This window comes from Cucurbita maxima, unplaced genomic scaffold (genome assembly GCF_002738345.1).
Source record: "Cucurbita maxima cultivar Rimu unplaced genomic scaffold, Cmax_1.0 Cma_Scf00001, whole genome shotgun sequence".
Taxonomy (NCBI): domain Eukaryota; kingdom Viridiplantae; phylum Streptophyta; class Magnoliopsida; order Cucurbitales; family Cucurbitaceae; genus Cucurbita; species Cucurbita maxima.
In genome coordinates, this window is record NW_019272017.1 from 7280640 (window position 1) to 7295576 (window position 14937).

The 14937-nt window shown below is 36.5% G+C and overlaps 2 protein-coding genes and 1 long non-coding RNA gene across 5 annotated transcripts in view; 2 read left to right on the forward strand and 1 right to left on the reverse strand.

The window, feature by feature from the left end:
- The first annotated feature begins 1378 nt into the window (after positions 1–1378).
- Positions 1379–6213, forward strand: LOC111478332 (R3H domain-containing protein 2-like). 2 transcript variants are annotated; one of them, XM_023122643.1, is made up of 6 exons: positions 1379–1944; positions 2534–3248; positions 3694–4057; positions 4391–4782; positions 5403–5672; positions 5773–6213. In XM_023122643.1, exons 1-4 carry the CDS (start codon positions 1653–1655, stop codon positions 4439–4441), a joined length of 1422 nt encoding a protein of 473 aa, XP_022978411.1. In that variant the 5' UTR covers positions 1379–1652; the 3' UTR covers positions 4442–4782; positions 5403–5672; positions 5773–6213. The 2 variants fall into 2 exon arrangements, with proteins under 2 accessions (XP_022978411.1, XP_022978330.1); XM_023122562.1 differs by having other exon boundaries at positions 5431–5672.
- A 698-nt stretch (positions 6214–6911) lies between these two features.
- Positions 6912–9227, forward strand: LOC111486143. Of its 2 annotated transcripts, none has more exons than XR_002718815.1 (2): positions 6912–7544; positions 8664–9227. It is a non-coding gene; the product is annotated as an uncharacterized LOC111486143 (long non-coding RNA). The 2 variants fall into 2 exon arrangements; XR_002718812.1 differs by having other exon boundaries at positions 6915–7505.
- Positions 9228–9469: 242 nt separating this feature from the next.
- Positions 9470–14937, reverse strand: part of LOC111477309 (probable aspartyl aminopeptidase) — a 6460-nt gene continuing 992 nt past the window's right edge. Inside the window, exons 3-10 of the mRNA XM_023121414.1 lie at positions 14503–14638; positions 13893–14165; positions 13209–13356; positions 12360–12599; positions 10885–11017; positions 10483–10664; positions 10223–10335; positions 9470–9818 (exon numbers count right to left, since the gene is read on the reverse strand). Of these exons, the coding sequence (XP_022977182.1) occupies positions 9710–9818; positions 10223–10335; positions 10483–10664; positions 10885–11017; positions 12360–12599; positions 13209–13356; positions 13893–14165; positions 14503–14638 (1334 nt within the window). The 3' untranslated portion in view covers positions 9470–9709. The remainder of the gene's footprint in view (positions 9819–10222; positions 10336–10482; positions 10665–10884; positions 11018–12359; positions 12600–13208; positions 13357–13892; positions 14166–14502; positions 14639–14937) is intronic.

Consider the following 14937-nt stretch of genomic DNA (forward strand, 5'->3'; position numbering starts at 1 on the left):
AAAAAAAAAAAAAAAAAAAAAAAGAAAGTATCGTTCGCTTTCAAAATTTAATACTATAATGTTTAAATAAATTGTTAAAAAATTAATATGTTTTAATAAAGAGTTGGATGACCATTGAAGGTATTGTTTTTTCGAGGTCGGTGCGGGGCCAATTTTCGATTTTTATTTAAAGATTATTAATTTTAGAAAATCGAGTGCATTAAAATTATTTATACATATTTCTTTTTTAAAAAGGTTTTTACCTTTGGGGAAAAAGAAACATATGTTCGGTACTTTAATCAAAATTTAAAAATGTTATTTAAAAAAAACAATATATTAATTACCATTCTTTAAAATTATTAATATTAATACTTATAATGAGAGTCCCAAGCAACGTCGCAGCCTCTACGAGAGGGTGAACATCGTCATAATTTTTGCGTTATCTCTAATTACCTAGAGTTAGGTTTAAATTAACTACAATTTGTTAATTAAAAAGAATATTTTAGAATAAAATATTCGGTCATATTTAAACTTTCAATTTTTTTTTAAAATACTCTTTTAGTCGATTTATTTTTTTAAAAGGAACAATTCTAATCATTGTTATTCACTTAAACACTCATAAGCTAACCTACGTAATTTTAATACGTTTAGCATCAATAAATTAAATCAAATATCTATTAATTAATTACAAATATTAATTATGAATATTCTACCATCTTTAAAAGTAATTTTTTTAATATTTTAGAATAAATAATAATTTTGACTTTGAATGCAAATGTTTAGATAGAAATCACAAAGAGTTAATCCTTTTCCTATTAATTCATTAAATAAATAACTATTTAAGCATTTTTGTTATTAATAATAATAATAATAAGCAATTTTTGCAACACACAAAAAATGATTGAAGTTACCGATAATATAAGAGCTAAACACTAGGCTATAGCAGTGAGCTTTGACTGTTATAAATGATATTAAAGTCAGACATTGAGTTGTAACAGTGAGCTTGGACTGTTGTAAATAGTATCAGAGCCAGACACTGAGCGGTATGCTAGCAAAGACGCTAGGTCTCCAAAGGGATGAATGATCGGTTAGAGAGCGAAACGAAATATTGATTACACGAGGACACTTAACTTCTAAAAAAATGGGCGGTCGGTTGGAGAGAGAAACGAAATATTATTATAAATGTGTGATTTTTTTTTTTAATGGTAAAATCATGAGAAGGACGGTCTTATATTATTATTTATTAATTGAATAATTTTGATAACTTTTTAAAGGGAACGTATAATAAGGCCCCAGAGGCCAACCTCCTGAATATTGATCCATGAGGCCCAACACTTGAGACTTTGCAGTTCGCACACACAAACAAACAAAAAAAGATGCGAGAGGATATCGTGCGCGTCGCAGGCACGCAACCTTTGACATGGTCTGAAACCATTCAACCTCTTCATCATCAAATCGAATCGTACCCGTCGCCAAATTCTCTCTACACTCTTCTGATTTTTCTTCTTCCGTCTCCGTCACGGTGGTCGACAGTCGAAACCCTAATCTCTAAATGCAATTCCGATCCCGAAATTCGCCTGCTACCTCGATCTCCTGTTTGGGGGCCTTTGTTCTCTGATATTTCATGACTCACTTTGTGGCAGGACTTTAGTGGTCTCCTATTTCGTCTCCCCATGGAGGGCTCTGCGGTTGAGGATCTCGGAGCACCGGAGTCATGGGAGGTCGCGAATTTGGACGAGGCAATGAGCCGATTGATGCTCCCCTCTTCGTCTCCTACGAAGAATTCCAAATCATTGGATAACTCTTTTGACGGTGCTGCTCCAGCTTCTCATTTTTCATCCGCTTCATTTCCCTCTCTTCCCTCCTCGGCTTCTTCTACCATCGAGAGGGTTCCCGAGGATGTTGTCAATCAGGTTGATCAGTTCCTTCTCGAGGCTTTGCATAACCCTCGCGAGCGTCTATCAAGTAAGTCGTTTATTTAACTTTCCTGTATTATGGATGGTGTGATTGCTTTCGGTGAAAAGTTGCAAACTACGGCCATCTCGAATTTTGTGGAAAAAGCAATATTGTGGAACCTATGCTTAGAAAGAAAAATAGAATGTGTTTTAGTGTCAAGGATCAACTATGACAAGTTAAAATAGGAATCTAAAATGGTTTCAAGCCACATATAGAATTACGTAATTTAATGTCAGAAAATCTATGGCCAGGTAGCTGCTTCATTGAGCTGGAATATCTTGGGTGCTTGGATAAAAGGGATAGATTTTGTGGTTTAATGCACTAGAAGCTTTCATCTGGGATGACTATGAGCAGAAAGACAAGGGGGCTATTTAAAGGAAAATGGGTTTGGGAAAGGCTCTTAGATTTAGATGAATTTCATTCCTCTGGTCGGTCTGCGCTTTCCAATTCCTTTTATAATTATACTCCATCTTTATCAAATCAAAGTGGAGTCAGTTTTGTTACTTATAATTATGGGCACTGTTTATATTGTTGAGAACATGTTGTTTACGATTTATACCCCTCGACGGATGATATTGAATATTTATCATTGCTTTAGTTTTGCGCATGGAGCAAGATGTTGAGAAATTTATCCGGGATCCTGCTCGACAACAACTAGAGTTCCAGCAGTTGCCTACTTCATATTTACGGCTAGCTGCCCATCGGGTGGCCCAACATTATTCACTGCAGTCCATGGTTCTATTGGACAATAGTTTACCTGATGGATCTGGTTCCAAAATTATTGTTAGTAAGACTTCTGAATGCCGTCTTCCAGCTATCCGCCTTGCAGATATTCCCGTAAATCTTCCAACGGAGGAAAATAGTACCATGAAGGTTGCTATCAAACAGAGGCCACAGAAACGGTCTCAAGTAGCTAAAGATGCCGGTGCCAATTCATCGAAAACAAGTGGCTCCAAAAGTGTGGAAGAAAGGAAGGAGGAGTATAATAAAGCTCGTGCTCGTATATTCAATTGCAGCAGTAATTCAGGTAGTCATGCAGGTGTGAAAGTAGATGCCGATCCTAGACTACAGGATAGTTATCGTGGTTCCTTGGGTGCTGCAAAGGTTGAGGAGAAGATGATTTCAGGAGTTCCTGATACAAATTTTAGTAGGGGCTTGATTGACTGTTCTACGAGTAGCAGTAGAATAAGTAGAAGTAGGACTGACAAGGAGCTTCCTATAAGGCAGGTGCACAAACCAAATAGTAGGGTAGCCATTTTTAGAGATCGTGAGATCGATATCAAGGATCCTGATTATGACAGGAGCTATGATAGGTACGGAATGCAATAATTTTTTTCTTGGCCCGATCTTAATTTTTTTTTCAATTGTCTGCTTCTTTTGGTAGGAGATGGATGAACAGGTTTTTGAATAGATCCAAAGCTTCCCATTTATTCTCTCTTGACCTTGTTACCGTGTTTCTTTTGAGATAAACAATTTGAATTAAATAAATTTTATTATTAATTGGTGACAGTTAGGGTTCTCTAAATTTTTTTTGAGGATTAATCATGTGCAAACATTTATTACAGAACATAACTTTTTATGATACACAAAGTAAGGTATTTTCAATTCATGAATCAACTGCTAGACGATGAAGTAACAAGCTGTTAATTGACAAGCGTGACTTTTCTATTTAGAAATTTTAACATCAGAGGTGCATCCTGACTTTTATTGTTGGGATAGTAATTTAGCCAAATTTCTGGTTGTAAAATCCTTCTTCAGGTATATGCAGAGATTCGACCCTGGGTTTGGCTTCAGTGGCGGCCCATACACAGTGCAGCCCATGTATGCTCCTGCAGTGAACTACAACACTGAATTTCCACAACTTGGATCTGCCCATAGACAGGCTGTTTCAGAATGTCAGCCTAGACCACTCCCTTCCCACGTACCTGGGCCATGGAATGCCCAATCATCTCCTGCAGGTTTGGGGTATGGTCATCGAGAAGCAATGGTTAGACCTTTTAATCCAAATGTCGATGCGCATTCATCTTCTGGTGTATATCTGCATTCCTCTCAGTATCCCGGTCAGCAGTCCGGAATGCAATTTATCCATCCTCATGAACAAACTTATCAACCTTTTACACAGGTTTAGACTTTTCCACTGTTTTATTGAATTTGAATTTTTGATGCAACAAACTTTTTATTCCAAAGCTCTTCTCTTTCTTGGATATTTGTGCTGGTGATATTTTATCAGTAGCTATCCTACTGCTTGTAAGTGATCACCCCGCTGGACGTATAACTCTTCGAATCTTCCTGCAAGTGATTACAGTTATAAGTCAAAAAATGGCTGTTCGTCAAAGAAAGAAAAGAGAAAATTAGCGAGCGAAGTTTCCTTTTGTCCGTACTTAAAAGACAATGTAGCAGAGTGTGTTCTTTTTCACTCACACACCATTTTGATCCTGATCTTATGATTTTGCAGCAATACCAACAGCAACCAGATGCAGGTTTTGGTTTAGCACGGCCCCGGTGAGGGGCATGGGCCATGCCTGCTCCCTGCCATCTGGTAGTTAAAATATATCGTGGGCCTTTTCAGTGCACATTTATTTACTTGAAATGGCAGGGGGCAGGCATAAAGAACTGATGTGGGCATAGAAGAAGGATTTTATTTTCTGGGACTTGATATGCTTCTTCCCACCATCAGTTTCCTAGGAGCTTCTTGCATCTCTTATGGTTGATGCAGAAACTCATTGCTTTGGAACTTGCGTTAGTAGGCTGAGCTGATCAGGTTGCTCTTGCCACTGATAATGATGAAAAGTTAAATAGAAGAATCAACAATCTGCTGGGAATGTTCCTGCAAGATCTTCGACGAAGGTATGGGATTCTCTTAACGTTATATTAACTGCCACCCTGCCTACCCTACCCACTCACTCTCTCTAAGTTGAACTTAAAAGAAACGTGATAAAATGAGAACGGGGTAAAAAAGTGTCATTCTGTAATATTTGTTGGCTTTTTGTCTGTGCATATAGTTGTAAGCATTAGCATAGAATTATCATTTTCTTTGGTTCTGTAGTTGTTCTAACTTTCTAAGGTTACAGTCAATAAAAGGATGTTGGAGGCTGTTGATTCTGAACTACGGGATTTCTTCATTTCATGTTTGGTCTCCACAATCCTGCACTTTGCACTGTCGTACGTGACTTTTAGATGACCATCTGTGTTCGTGTTCTTGATAGTCCTAAATGGATATTCCGACAGCTATATGACATGGAAAATTCTGTTGGTCTCTAATTTTTAATGATTTTCTTCTATGGCATAGCCATCCTGGCCTATCATCATCGTATCTCTAGACCAGGAATCATTTGCATTTTTCCTGAGATTTCTTTTGTGTCATGGATGATTGGTTTAATATCTTGTTGAGCGTTCATGACTGGTTTAATATCTTCTTGGAGGATTCTTTTGTTTGGCTTCTCATCTACCATGAGGTTTTGTTCCAGTTCTTCGTTATTCTGTCGACATTTTCAGCATACGGGAGGATATGGTTTTTCGTCATTGCAAAACTAGAGCTGTGCTTGTAAGAAAACCAAAAATTTAGTGAAATGAAATGTCATGGAAGAAAGATCAGTGACACAACCCAGAGAATATCAAACATGGGAAAAATATTCGGATCAAGTGAGATCCGTTGCTGCAGCTCGAGTACCAGTTGGAAATCTCAGAATTTCGTCAACATCGATTTCTCGTTTTTGCTCTGAACTCTACCAAATCCTGTAAGTGCCCAGATTAGTTTTGATTTCATTTTAATGATGCTACCACCAGGGAAGATCCTTAAAATTAACAACACAACACTTGATGCCTTCTTGTTGCAAGGACAAAGAAGGATGCGTGGGACGGAAAGCATGTTTCATTTCCTGATCATCTTTAGCAGTTCGAGCAAATCTGGGAATCGGCTACACATGGGATCGAGTGGCAATTTCACCCTTGATGGGCAGGTATGAAATCTTTAGAAACGCAGCCTCGGTCTGCATCGAGCTTTGATGAAAAATGGAGGGTACTCTTTGCGAATAGCATCAAGTTCGTACTTCGAATGTAAGTTGAGGTATATGCCTCAACCAGCTTACGGCATACACCATATCTTCAGCTTCTCTTATCCTGAAGAATCACTCCTACACCTTTCTATATTTTGTTTAATATAATATTAGACTGATTGTATATGATAAATGTTAATATAGGTTTTGAACATTGTTGTGGAGAAGTTGAGACTGTTTGGAAGTTCTCTTCAATTTTCTTTCTGATTTTTTGAAAAGATCATTGAAATTTTGTTTATTCAAGTGCTTTTCCCTTGGTTTGGCCCACGCCCCACTTGTTGAACAACCAAAAAAAGGTTCCAAATGTGGCAGTTTTTAAGCTTCAAATAAGGTATTAGTTAGTCATCTTAGTGTCAAAACAATGCTACAACAGACGAGTCGATAATAAATATTCTCCCTTTTAAGAATTTTTTATGAAATTGGAATGCCTGATGAAAATATATTTTGTTTTATCTTTTAAATTGGACTCCATTTTCTTTTCATTGAAAATATAGTAATATAATTGTGAAAGTTGAGGCTTGAAAATGGGAATTATCTTAAAGTTCTTTTTTTTTTTTTTTTTTTTTTTTTTTAATTTTAATGAGGACCTTACCCTTCCTTCTTATCAATTAAATTATCACAATTGTTTTATATTTTAGGAAAAAAAAATATTGGACACTATATTTAAAAAGATAAAAGAATTAAAAAAATGTATAAATTTTATCCATTCTATTTATATAATGTGAAAAAAATTTGAGTTAGAAATATTGTTTCAAAAGATAATATATATATTGAAACAAATAAAGCAACCTAATAAAAGAACTAATAAATCAAGAGATCTAAATATAGTGGAAAAATAGAAAATTAAATATGCATTAATTTTATTAGTTTTTGGGGGAGAGGATTCGAACCCTAATATTTAAATATACTTATTATCTGCACTATAAATACTGAAATCCGAATCGTGACAATCCACGGCAACCCATCGAATTACATTCATTCGTTTTCTCTTTTCTTCGTCAGTTTCCCGCCAAAGTTGAGTTAGGGACTTCGACAGGGGAACTATTATCCCAAGTGATTCTATGCAACCGGAATTCCTTTGTTTGTCTGCGATCTTCTCTTGCTGCGATCGAAATCGATCGGGGAAATCTACCGTCGTATCAATCGCGCCAAATTTGGTTCCTCGAATTTCTTTCTTGTGCTACAGCTTTCCGATGCCAAAAAACCTAATTCCTTGAGATTTGGCATTTCGATTACCTGCTTCTTTTTTTTTTTTTTTTTTTTTCCCTAATGCCTCTATTGCTGCCAGGAGTTTAGAGTTTCGGTCCTTTGTTTTATCATGGAGCACTCTGCAGCGGAGGATCTCGAAGGTCCCGAGTCAGGGAGGTCGCTGAGATGGATGAGGCCTTGAAACGATGGACACTGGCCTCCGCTTCTACCAATCAAAATTCTAATGCCTTGGAGCATTCCGTTGGCGGTGCTGCTCGCTCAGATCGTTCGGTTCCTGCTGAAGTATCCGAGGATTCTATCACTCAGGTTGGTCGGTTCCTTCTCGAGGACTTTCAGAATCCTTGAGTAAGTGATTTATTATTAATTTCAAGTCGTAGCTGTCTGTTATACTTGTCCGAATCATTCCACTTGACATCGTGTTATTTGTGCGGTATTTGTATCTGTTGGTGCTGATTTCTTGAAAGAATTCTCTAATAGCGTTTTCTAAGGCAGATAGAATAAAATCGCTTATGATGTCGTAAGTTGCATTTTCTTTTGTACATTCACTGATGGCTACATTGAGTGCACAGAGGTTGTAGTATAGGAAGTTCTTAAACTTGATTTCTTAGAAGAATCCTCTAATCGTTCTTTTGAACAAGGCAGATAGAATAAAATTGCTGATTGAGTCGCAGGTTTTCTTTCCTTTCCTTTCCTTTTATTTTCTATATGCATTTATGTTTAAGTTGAGTTCTCAGAGGCGGTGTTCAAAATAGTTTTTCCTCTGATTTTCTGGAATAACACTCTTATAACATTTTTTGTACAAGGTAGATAAAATAAATAGCTGGCTGTATTGTAGCTTTTATTTTCTACATGCATTCATGTCTAATTGAGTTCTCAGAGGTGGTGTTCTAAGTAGCTTTTCCATATGATTTCTGGAAATAACTGTCTAATAACATTTTCTGTGCAAAGTAGATAGAATAAATTGTTGACTGTATCATAGGCTTTCTTTCGTTTCCAATATGCATACATGTATACATTAAGTTCCCTGTGAGGGTGATCTAAGTTGTTTTTCCGTTTGATTCTCCGAAGACGTATTTTCTATTAACATTTTTGGTGCAACACAAATTGAAGAAAATTGGCGACTAAATATCATTGGTTTCCTTTCCTTTTCTATATGCATTAATTTCTACGATGATCTCACAGAGGCGGTGTTCTTAGTAGTTTTTCCATTTGCTGGACGTTTTAGTATGTTATGCTGATACATTCGGTGATTCAATTCTTTTCATTAGTAAGTTGGAGACTCCTTGCATTATCTATCATAGCTTGTTGTATTCTTAATTTGTTTGCTGTGCTTTGTTGGTTTATTAATTAGCTAGTGTTGTTTGGTTGGTTAATTCGATGGAAAAGGCATGGTAAATAGATTTTTAAGCCCTGTCCCGCGTGCTTTGTTGCGAACTAATAGTACTGAGTTTCCATGATATGTAGGTCGCCCATGCTTGACGCGATTGGCGCGGCAAATATTAAAAGGTATGGTGGTTTAGAGAGTTATTTGGCCTTATAGTGCAAGCGTTGGTGCAACACTCCAACCACGCATATTTGTGAATTCCTCTCCTTTTATTCATCGTCATGAGCAAGTTCATCAGCCCCTTTCTCAGGTAATAAACCCTTCCTTCTGCATAACTTATTTTGCCATCTCCCTTTATTTCCGTTATGGATTATAAGATTGATTGAGAATCACAACCGATAAGAGCTCTCCTTTCCTTTTGCCTCCTATGATGTTGAGATGTTATTTTCTCTCGCTCAACATATATTATCTCCTCCGTAAAAGAATACAAAACCATATAATATTAGGTAACCAATTCGTTTATTATTTTCATGTTGATCTCAGCTCGAGTAATATAGTATTGTATCAAGCACGGTTATAACACAGTCGTTTGGCATGTAATTTTAAGGTCCAGTGTTTAATAATGAATCAACGAAGGTGGTAAGGGAAGTCATTTGCTTGACTTCGCTGCTAATGGCTTCCTCTCGCAGGCACCAATTTTTTTTTGACATCCACATCGTAAGATACGAATCCCTTCTCTCTCTGTTTTTACCTGTACACATTCATTTTCTTAGGATTTAGAAGATTAGATTGCAAAATTAAATTGTGGGTAAATAAGGTTTTCTGTGATAAATTTTATGCTTTTTCTTTCTTAATTTCAAAATTGTGGGTAAATAAGGTTTTCTATTGTAAACACATTCTCCAACTATTGCCTCTCTAAATTCCTATGAAATTTTTTTGAGAAAAATAGATTGAAATATACATTAAATGATTTGGAGGAGGTCGAAATCTTGGGATAAGCAAAATAAACGAATGAGAAACCTAATTCAGGAGGGAAATCATATTATTGGACATGTACCCTTAAATTCGAAAATTTTTCTGGGAAGGCTCTGACTCTGACTCTGAGATTAGAACACACATCCGTGGGGAAATATTTTCCCGTAGCCTTTAATAAATTGACAATAACCTTATTCGGTTTATCTTTGATTCAGGCGTCCACCTTCAGTTTTCGGTCTATGCTTGAAAACGATTGATAGAATGCCTTGAAATACTTGTAAGCTGTGTCTATATCTTCTTTCCCGCAAATTTCTCTTATGCTGCCATAACATATATGCACAAAGAATGATCATGAACACATTTTCACATTATAATACCAAAACTATTTGCAAAATATTATTACACAAACCTAAATCCAAAATTGTCATATGCCAACCTTCAATGGACTTTAACTTTCACAAAATAAAGGTTTCTACAAACTAATCTTTTTAAATTCTAAAACTTGAAGATGATTGTGAAAATTATTTTTTAAAAATTAAAAGGTTGGAGAGTAGGTTCCATTTTGAAGGCCAATTTTATGATGGCCGTTTTCTTTTTTTCTTTTTCTCCACCACTTGCCACATTGAAAATTGGATTTATTTATTTCATAATAATTCAAAATTAGATTCAGATCTTAATGAATGGAGCGCTATAATATAACATACACAGTCAAGAGGGGGAATACCTGTGCATGGAAAGTTGAGGGATGCCACAATCCACTGTACGGATGCCAACTCCAGAAGCAAGGATTGGACCGATGGTAGACCCACAACCCATGTCATTTCTCACAACAAAATCCTACCATCACAACAGGCAGCAAGCGTGACTATTTCAATTTAAAAAGTCAATAAACGGTTACCACTCATAACCAATGCCCTATAATAATTAAACAATGGGGAAGACGACTAAGAAGCTACAAAATATTGTTTCAAGGCAGCCACATACCTGCGTTGGTAGGTTATGAATTCGGCCTAATTCTCTGAAAAGAAAAGCTGTGACTCCGCTTGTAGCATAGCGCTGGTTGGCATTGTGCTTTATGACAAGTCCCTTTTGCATTTCTGGTCTATGGTGTTCTTCATGCTTATCCATGAAATTTGGATGAACTCCGTGGGCCATGTCCGCAGACACTATTAAGAATATAATACATAACCAAATAAAATGATTCAAATTAAACGACAAAACACCAAGGTGGTAAGAAATCAATCCAAGTGAGAGCCAACGTAGCGATCTTTAATTTTAACCGTGGCTATTCACGAAGGTCCAGTAAGTAAAATTTTCATTGAAATGCAAAGCATTCAAAATTAAACCATAGTAATTGATCCTTCTTTACTTCGAATTGAAACGTACCAAGAAAGGATTGCCTAAAAGCACGCTCAAAAACACCTTCACCAACATGTCCTTGAGCAATGTCGCTGGCTATGCGCCTCATGGCCTGAAACATGGTGGGTGCACCAGCTCCCTGAATTGAACCTGAACCCACCTAAACAGGAAAAGTTAACGACTATAAATATGAAATAGCTGTCATGAAATGATTGTATACTAGGACGAGTTAATCAAAGACAAACTCAAGAGAATATTAATACGAATAAAAGAGAAAATTCATCAATGACCTTCCAAATATCATTTAAATAACTGAAGGATCTTGTTTCAGCAGACATCCTTGGAGTGAATATACATATATATTAGTAAGAAACAGAAGTTTCATTTATGAAAGAAAAACTCGACCATACAAAAAACAACCCTCAAAAGAGGACGTGAAGGAAGCTCAAAACTAACTAAAATAGAGGCTCAAATCCACAGAAATCAAACCAAGATCATCCTTGGCGTGAATATAGGCTATATGGAAAAAATGAACATAGCTTTGAGGTATGGAATAAGGTTATGGTGTGGGGTGGTAAGAAGTAAAAAAATGGAAGTTGGAAGTTTTATATTAGAAGCCTATAGCTTTCCCTCATTTTATCGACCTACGAAATAGAAGATGCTGAGAGGAGATATGGAGAAGGGTCTATATTTTATATCCTTGCCATATGGTTCAACCAATAATCATCACTGCCTCCTGTATAATTCTTCCATTTTTTCACAAAACCTAATTTGAGATCCTACATTAGTTATAGAGGAGAACGGAACATTCCTTATAAGAGCGTGAAAATCTCTCCCTAGCAGCCGCGTTTTAAAATCGTGAGGTTGATGGCGATATGTAATGGGACAAAGCGAACAATATCTGTTAGCGGTGGCCTTAGGCTGTTACAAATGGATCAGAACCAGACGCCGGGTGGTGTGCCAACAAGGACGTTGGGTCCCAAGGGGGTGGATTGTGAGATCTCACATTAGTTAGAGAGGGAAACGAATCATTCCTTATAAGGGTGTGGAAACCTCTCCCTAGAAGACATGTTTTAAAACCATGAGGCTGACAGCGATGCATAATGGGTCACGGACAGTATCTGCTAGCAGTGAGATTTGACTGTTACATCTAAAGACTAAATGCTCATGGAATTAAAATGATAGGGAAACTTCTGATCTCTTAAGTGGTCATGGGATTAGCCTCTATCATTCATCTCTTTCTCTAGAAAATCCACTTCTACTCACTTTCTTTTCTGATGGCTGAAGGAAACAGAAATAAAATTCATCTGGTGATCAGAGGAGCCTAAAAAAAACTTCAGTTTTTACTTAGTGGGCAGTACTATCTTATCACCAATGGGCGTGATCAAATTGAAAAGAAATTTAGCCGGGGGACCAAATATACTAGGATTTTTTTTCCAATCCATGAGATGCGTAACTTTCAGTATACGTATCATTCACAAAGTACACAAGAAAAATTTTACCTCTTCATTATCAAACAAAGCAACCATTCGAACTGCCTGTTCACTTATTAAGTCACCATGAGATCCACAAGAATCAATAAGAGCTCTGAATGCACAATAGCTTGATGCGAGGTTATCTAATCTTCCTGAGAGAATAAACTCCTCATTTCCGCCTCCAAGACAGCTAGGTTGGGTATCACACACGTTCAACTCAAAGCTCACTATATCATCAGCTGCACAACAGAGCTCTTCTGATATGACCTGTCAATCAAGTTAAAGCACTGACTCCTAGATAATTTATAGTTTAACTACAACTTCAGTAACATAAGGCGTTCAAATTCCCAACCAATCGATAAATTACTCTCAAAAATTTAGTTCAATAATAATGTATGTTTGTGCAAAATTTTCCAAAAAAATTGGAATTTGAAAATAAGAAAAATTATTTAAACTACCAACATAAAACTATAAAAACCATCCCATGCATGTTGGTTTAAGAGACTTAAAAAAAAATCATTATTTTATTTAATACCATAGAAAATTTTAGTGCTTATGTCCATAGGACACGAATTTGATTAAGATCACTGAGTGCAGCATGAATGACTTTCCTTCGTTCTTTGGATTGTTTATCATGGTATATGGATAGTTTGGGTATTACAAGTTCCGTGCCCATCCTAAGTCAGTTCCTCATAAGCAACTGCAGCTCATTGAGTTTGCGGTGGAGAGGAGGGGGTGGAAGTAAGTGTCCCAAGTAACTGCTTTGCCACATGATCTAAGATTCTCGAGAAAAGATGTCCTAGACAATACCCTCCCCCTTTTCTCTCTACAAATTAAAAAATACTTAATAGTTGTTAAAGTCATAGAAAACAATACCTGTTTCAGAAGTGGATGTAGGGCATCCTTCAATAACGGATCATTGCCTTCATCTTCCGACTCCATTGAATTGTCTTTCATCTTTATTGCCATCAACGGAATAAGATGAGTTTCAAAGTTTGGCTTAAAACCATCCTGGTTCACTGTGCTGAAGAAACCAAGATCACCATGACAAGAAGAAAAGGGAATAGTAAAACATTTTGAATATGTTAAAAATATCATGTATAATATAATAAAAGAATATTAACAATATGCTTAAAAGAGTCATCACCAAACCTATACAATATGTTGGAAATCTAAAAATCCAAAAAAATCTGAGGATTATATAGGCTTTTTTCTTCTTGTAATATTTGAAACCCTGCCCTTACAGCGACCAATAGGATGTAATCAATAACTTTAGTTAATCAAAAGCAGGCAACCCACAAAATAATGACCCTTATTAGAAAAGAGCACCAATGAACTACACCATCGCGCTCGTTTACCATAGGATAAGATTATATTTTGGCTCCGAGTGGTGCAGGCTTAGTCCTTTGGACCTTTTGAATAAGTACCACATGAGTTGGCAATCCTTTTTGTAATTTCTTAATATCTATAAACTTGGTTCCTTTCTTTAAATTTCCCCAAAAATAAGTAACTCGAGAAGCAGGTCAACCATGAACGAAAAGATAATAATGGGGCACAAACCGGTCAAGATGAATTGCCAAGGTTGGAATTCGCAAAAGAGGCCTTCTTACTTTGACAAGTTTGTGAAAATATGAACCATCACTGCCTCTTACTATAACTCTTCCAGCGACACTCAAATCTCTATCAAACCAAGTATGCCACAAACCACCCCCATATGTCTGCACATTGACCATTAGACAATTACACTTGTTTGATGAAGACTTGGGCTTTAATTTTAGGCATGGGCTATCTGTGTGAGCAGCAATAACATGGAATCCATTACCAGGAACATACCTGTAAAACAGACAAAATTTCATCGAGCAAACTAAGCTAATTCAAAGTAAAACAGTCAGACATCGTAGGGAGAAAAAGAAGAAAGAAAAAAAAAAATCAAACATGTAGCTAAGGTGAAAAAAAAAATCGTTAAAATGCAATAAAACTCCGGAAATAAGTCTTGCATGGTTACACGGATGACTACAACTGCAAATTGATACGAGTAGACAATATCAAAATCTTCCAAAGCTTCCAAATCAAGCAGCCGACTAGACATTTCTTCTGTAGTTTCCTAAGCCACGTAATTTAAATTACAAATAACCAGAATCGTTTGCAGATCTAAAAGTTAGAAGCTCACTTTTCTCCAATGGAAAAGGCAACCAAACAAGACATATTTCGTGTAAAGAAATAGCGTCCTCCAGGCTTTAAGTTCCAGTCTTCATCCTCGTTTAGCAAATGAAAACCAGCAGCAACTAATTGCCGTTTTGCTTCAGCTGCGAGAGAAAAAAAAAACGATAAAGAATAATGAGGAGGTATCAGTATCACAAATTCTATCACCAGAATGTTGAATCAGAAGTATATAACAGTCCACCATCAAGAATTCCAAAAATCGAACTCTAAGATGAGAAGTGAATAACAATCAACGAACGCGTCAATCCAAAACAATTTAACGATAAAAATTCAAATCACTCCTCGGAATAAGAAGCAGCCGCAGCGAATTAGGGTTTATTAGCCAGTCAATACGCAGGGGACTCCTACCGAATCGAATCACAAAAAAAAAAAAAAAAACAAA

Bases quoted from the DNA above. Each gene is read 5' to 3' on its own strand.
- LOC111478332 (XM_023122643.1), top strand. From the start codon at position 1,653: ATGGAGGGCTCTGCGGTTGAGGATCTCGGAGCACCGGAGTCATGGGAG. The intron at 3,249-3,693 runs GTACGGAATGCA...ATCCTTCTTCAG, and splicing joins TATGACAGGAGCTATGATAG to GTATATGCAGAGATTCGACC. The intron at 4,058-4,390 runs GTTTAGACTTTT...ATGATTTTGCAG, and splicing joins CTTATCAACCTTTTACACAG to CAATACCAACAGCAACCAGA.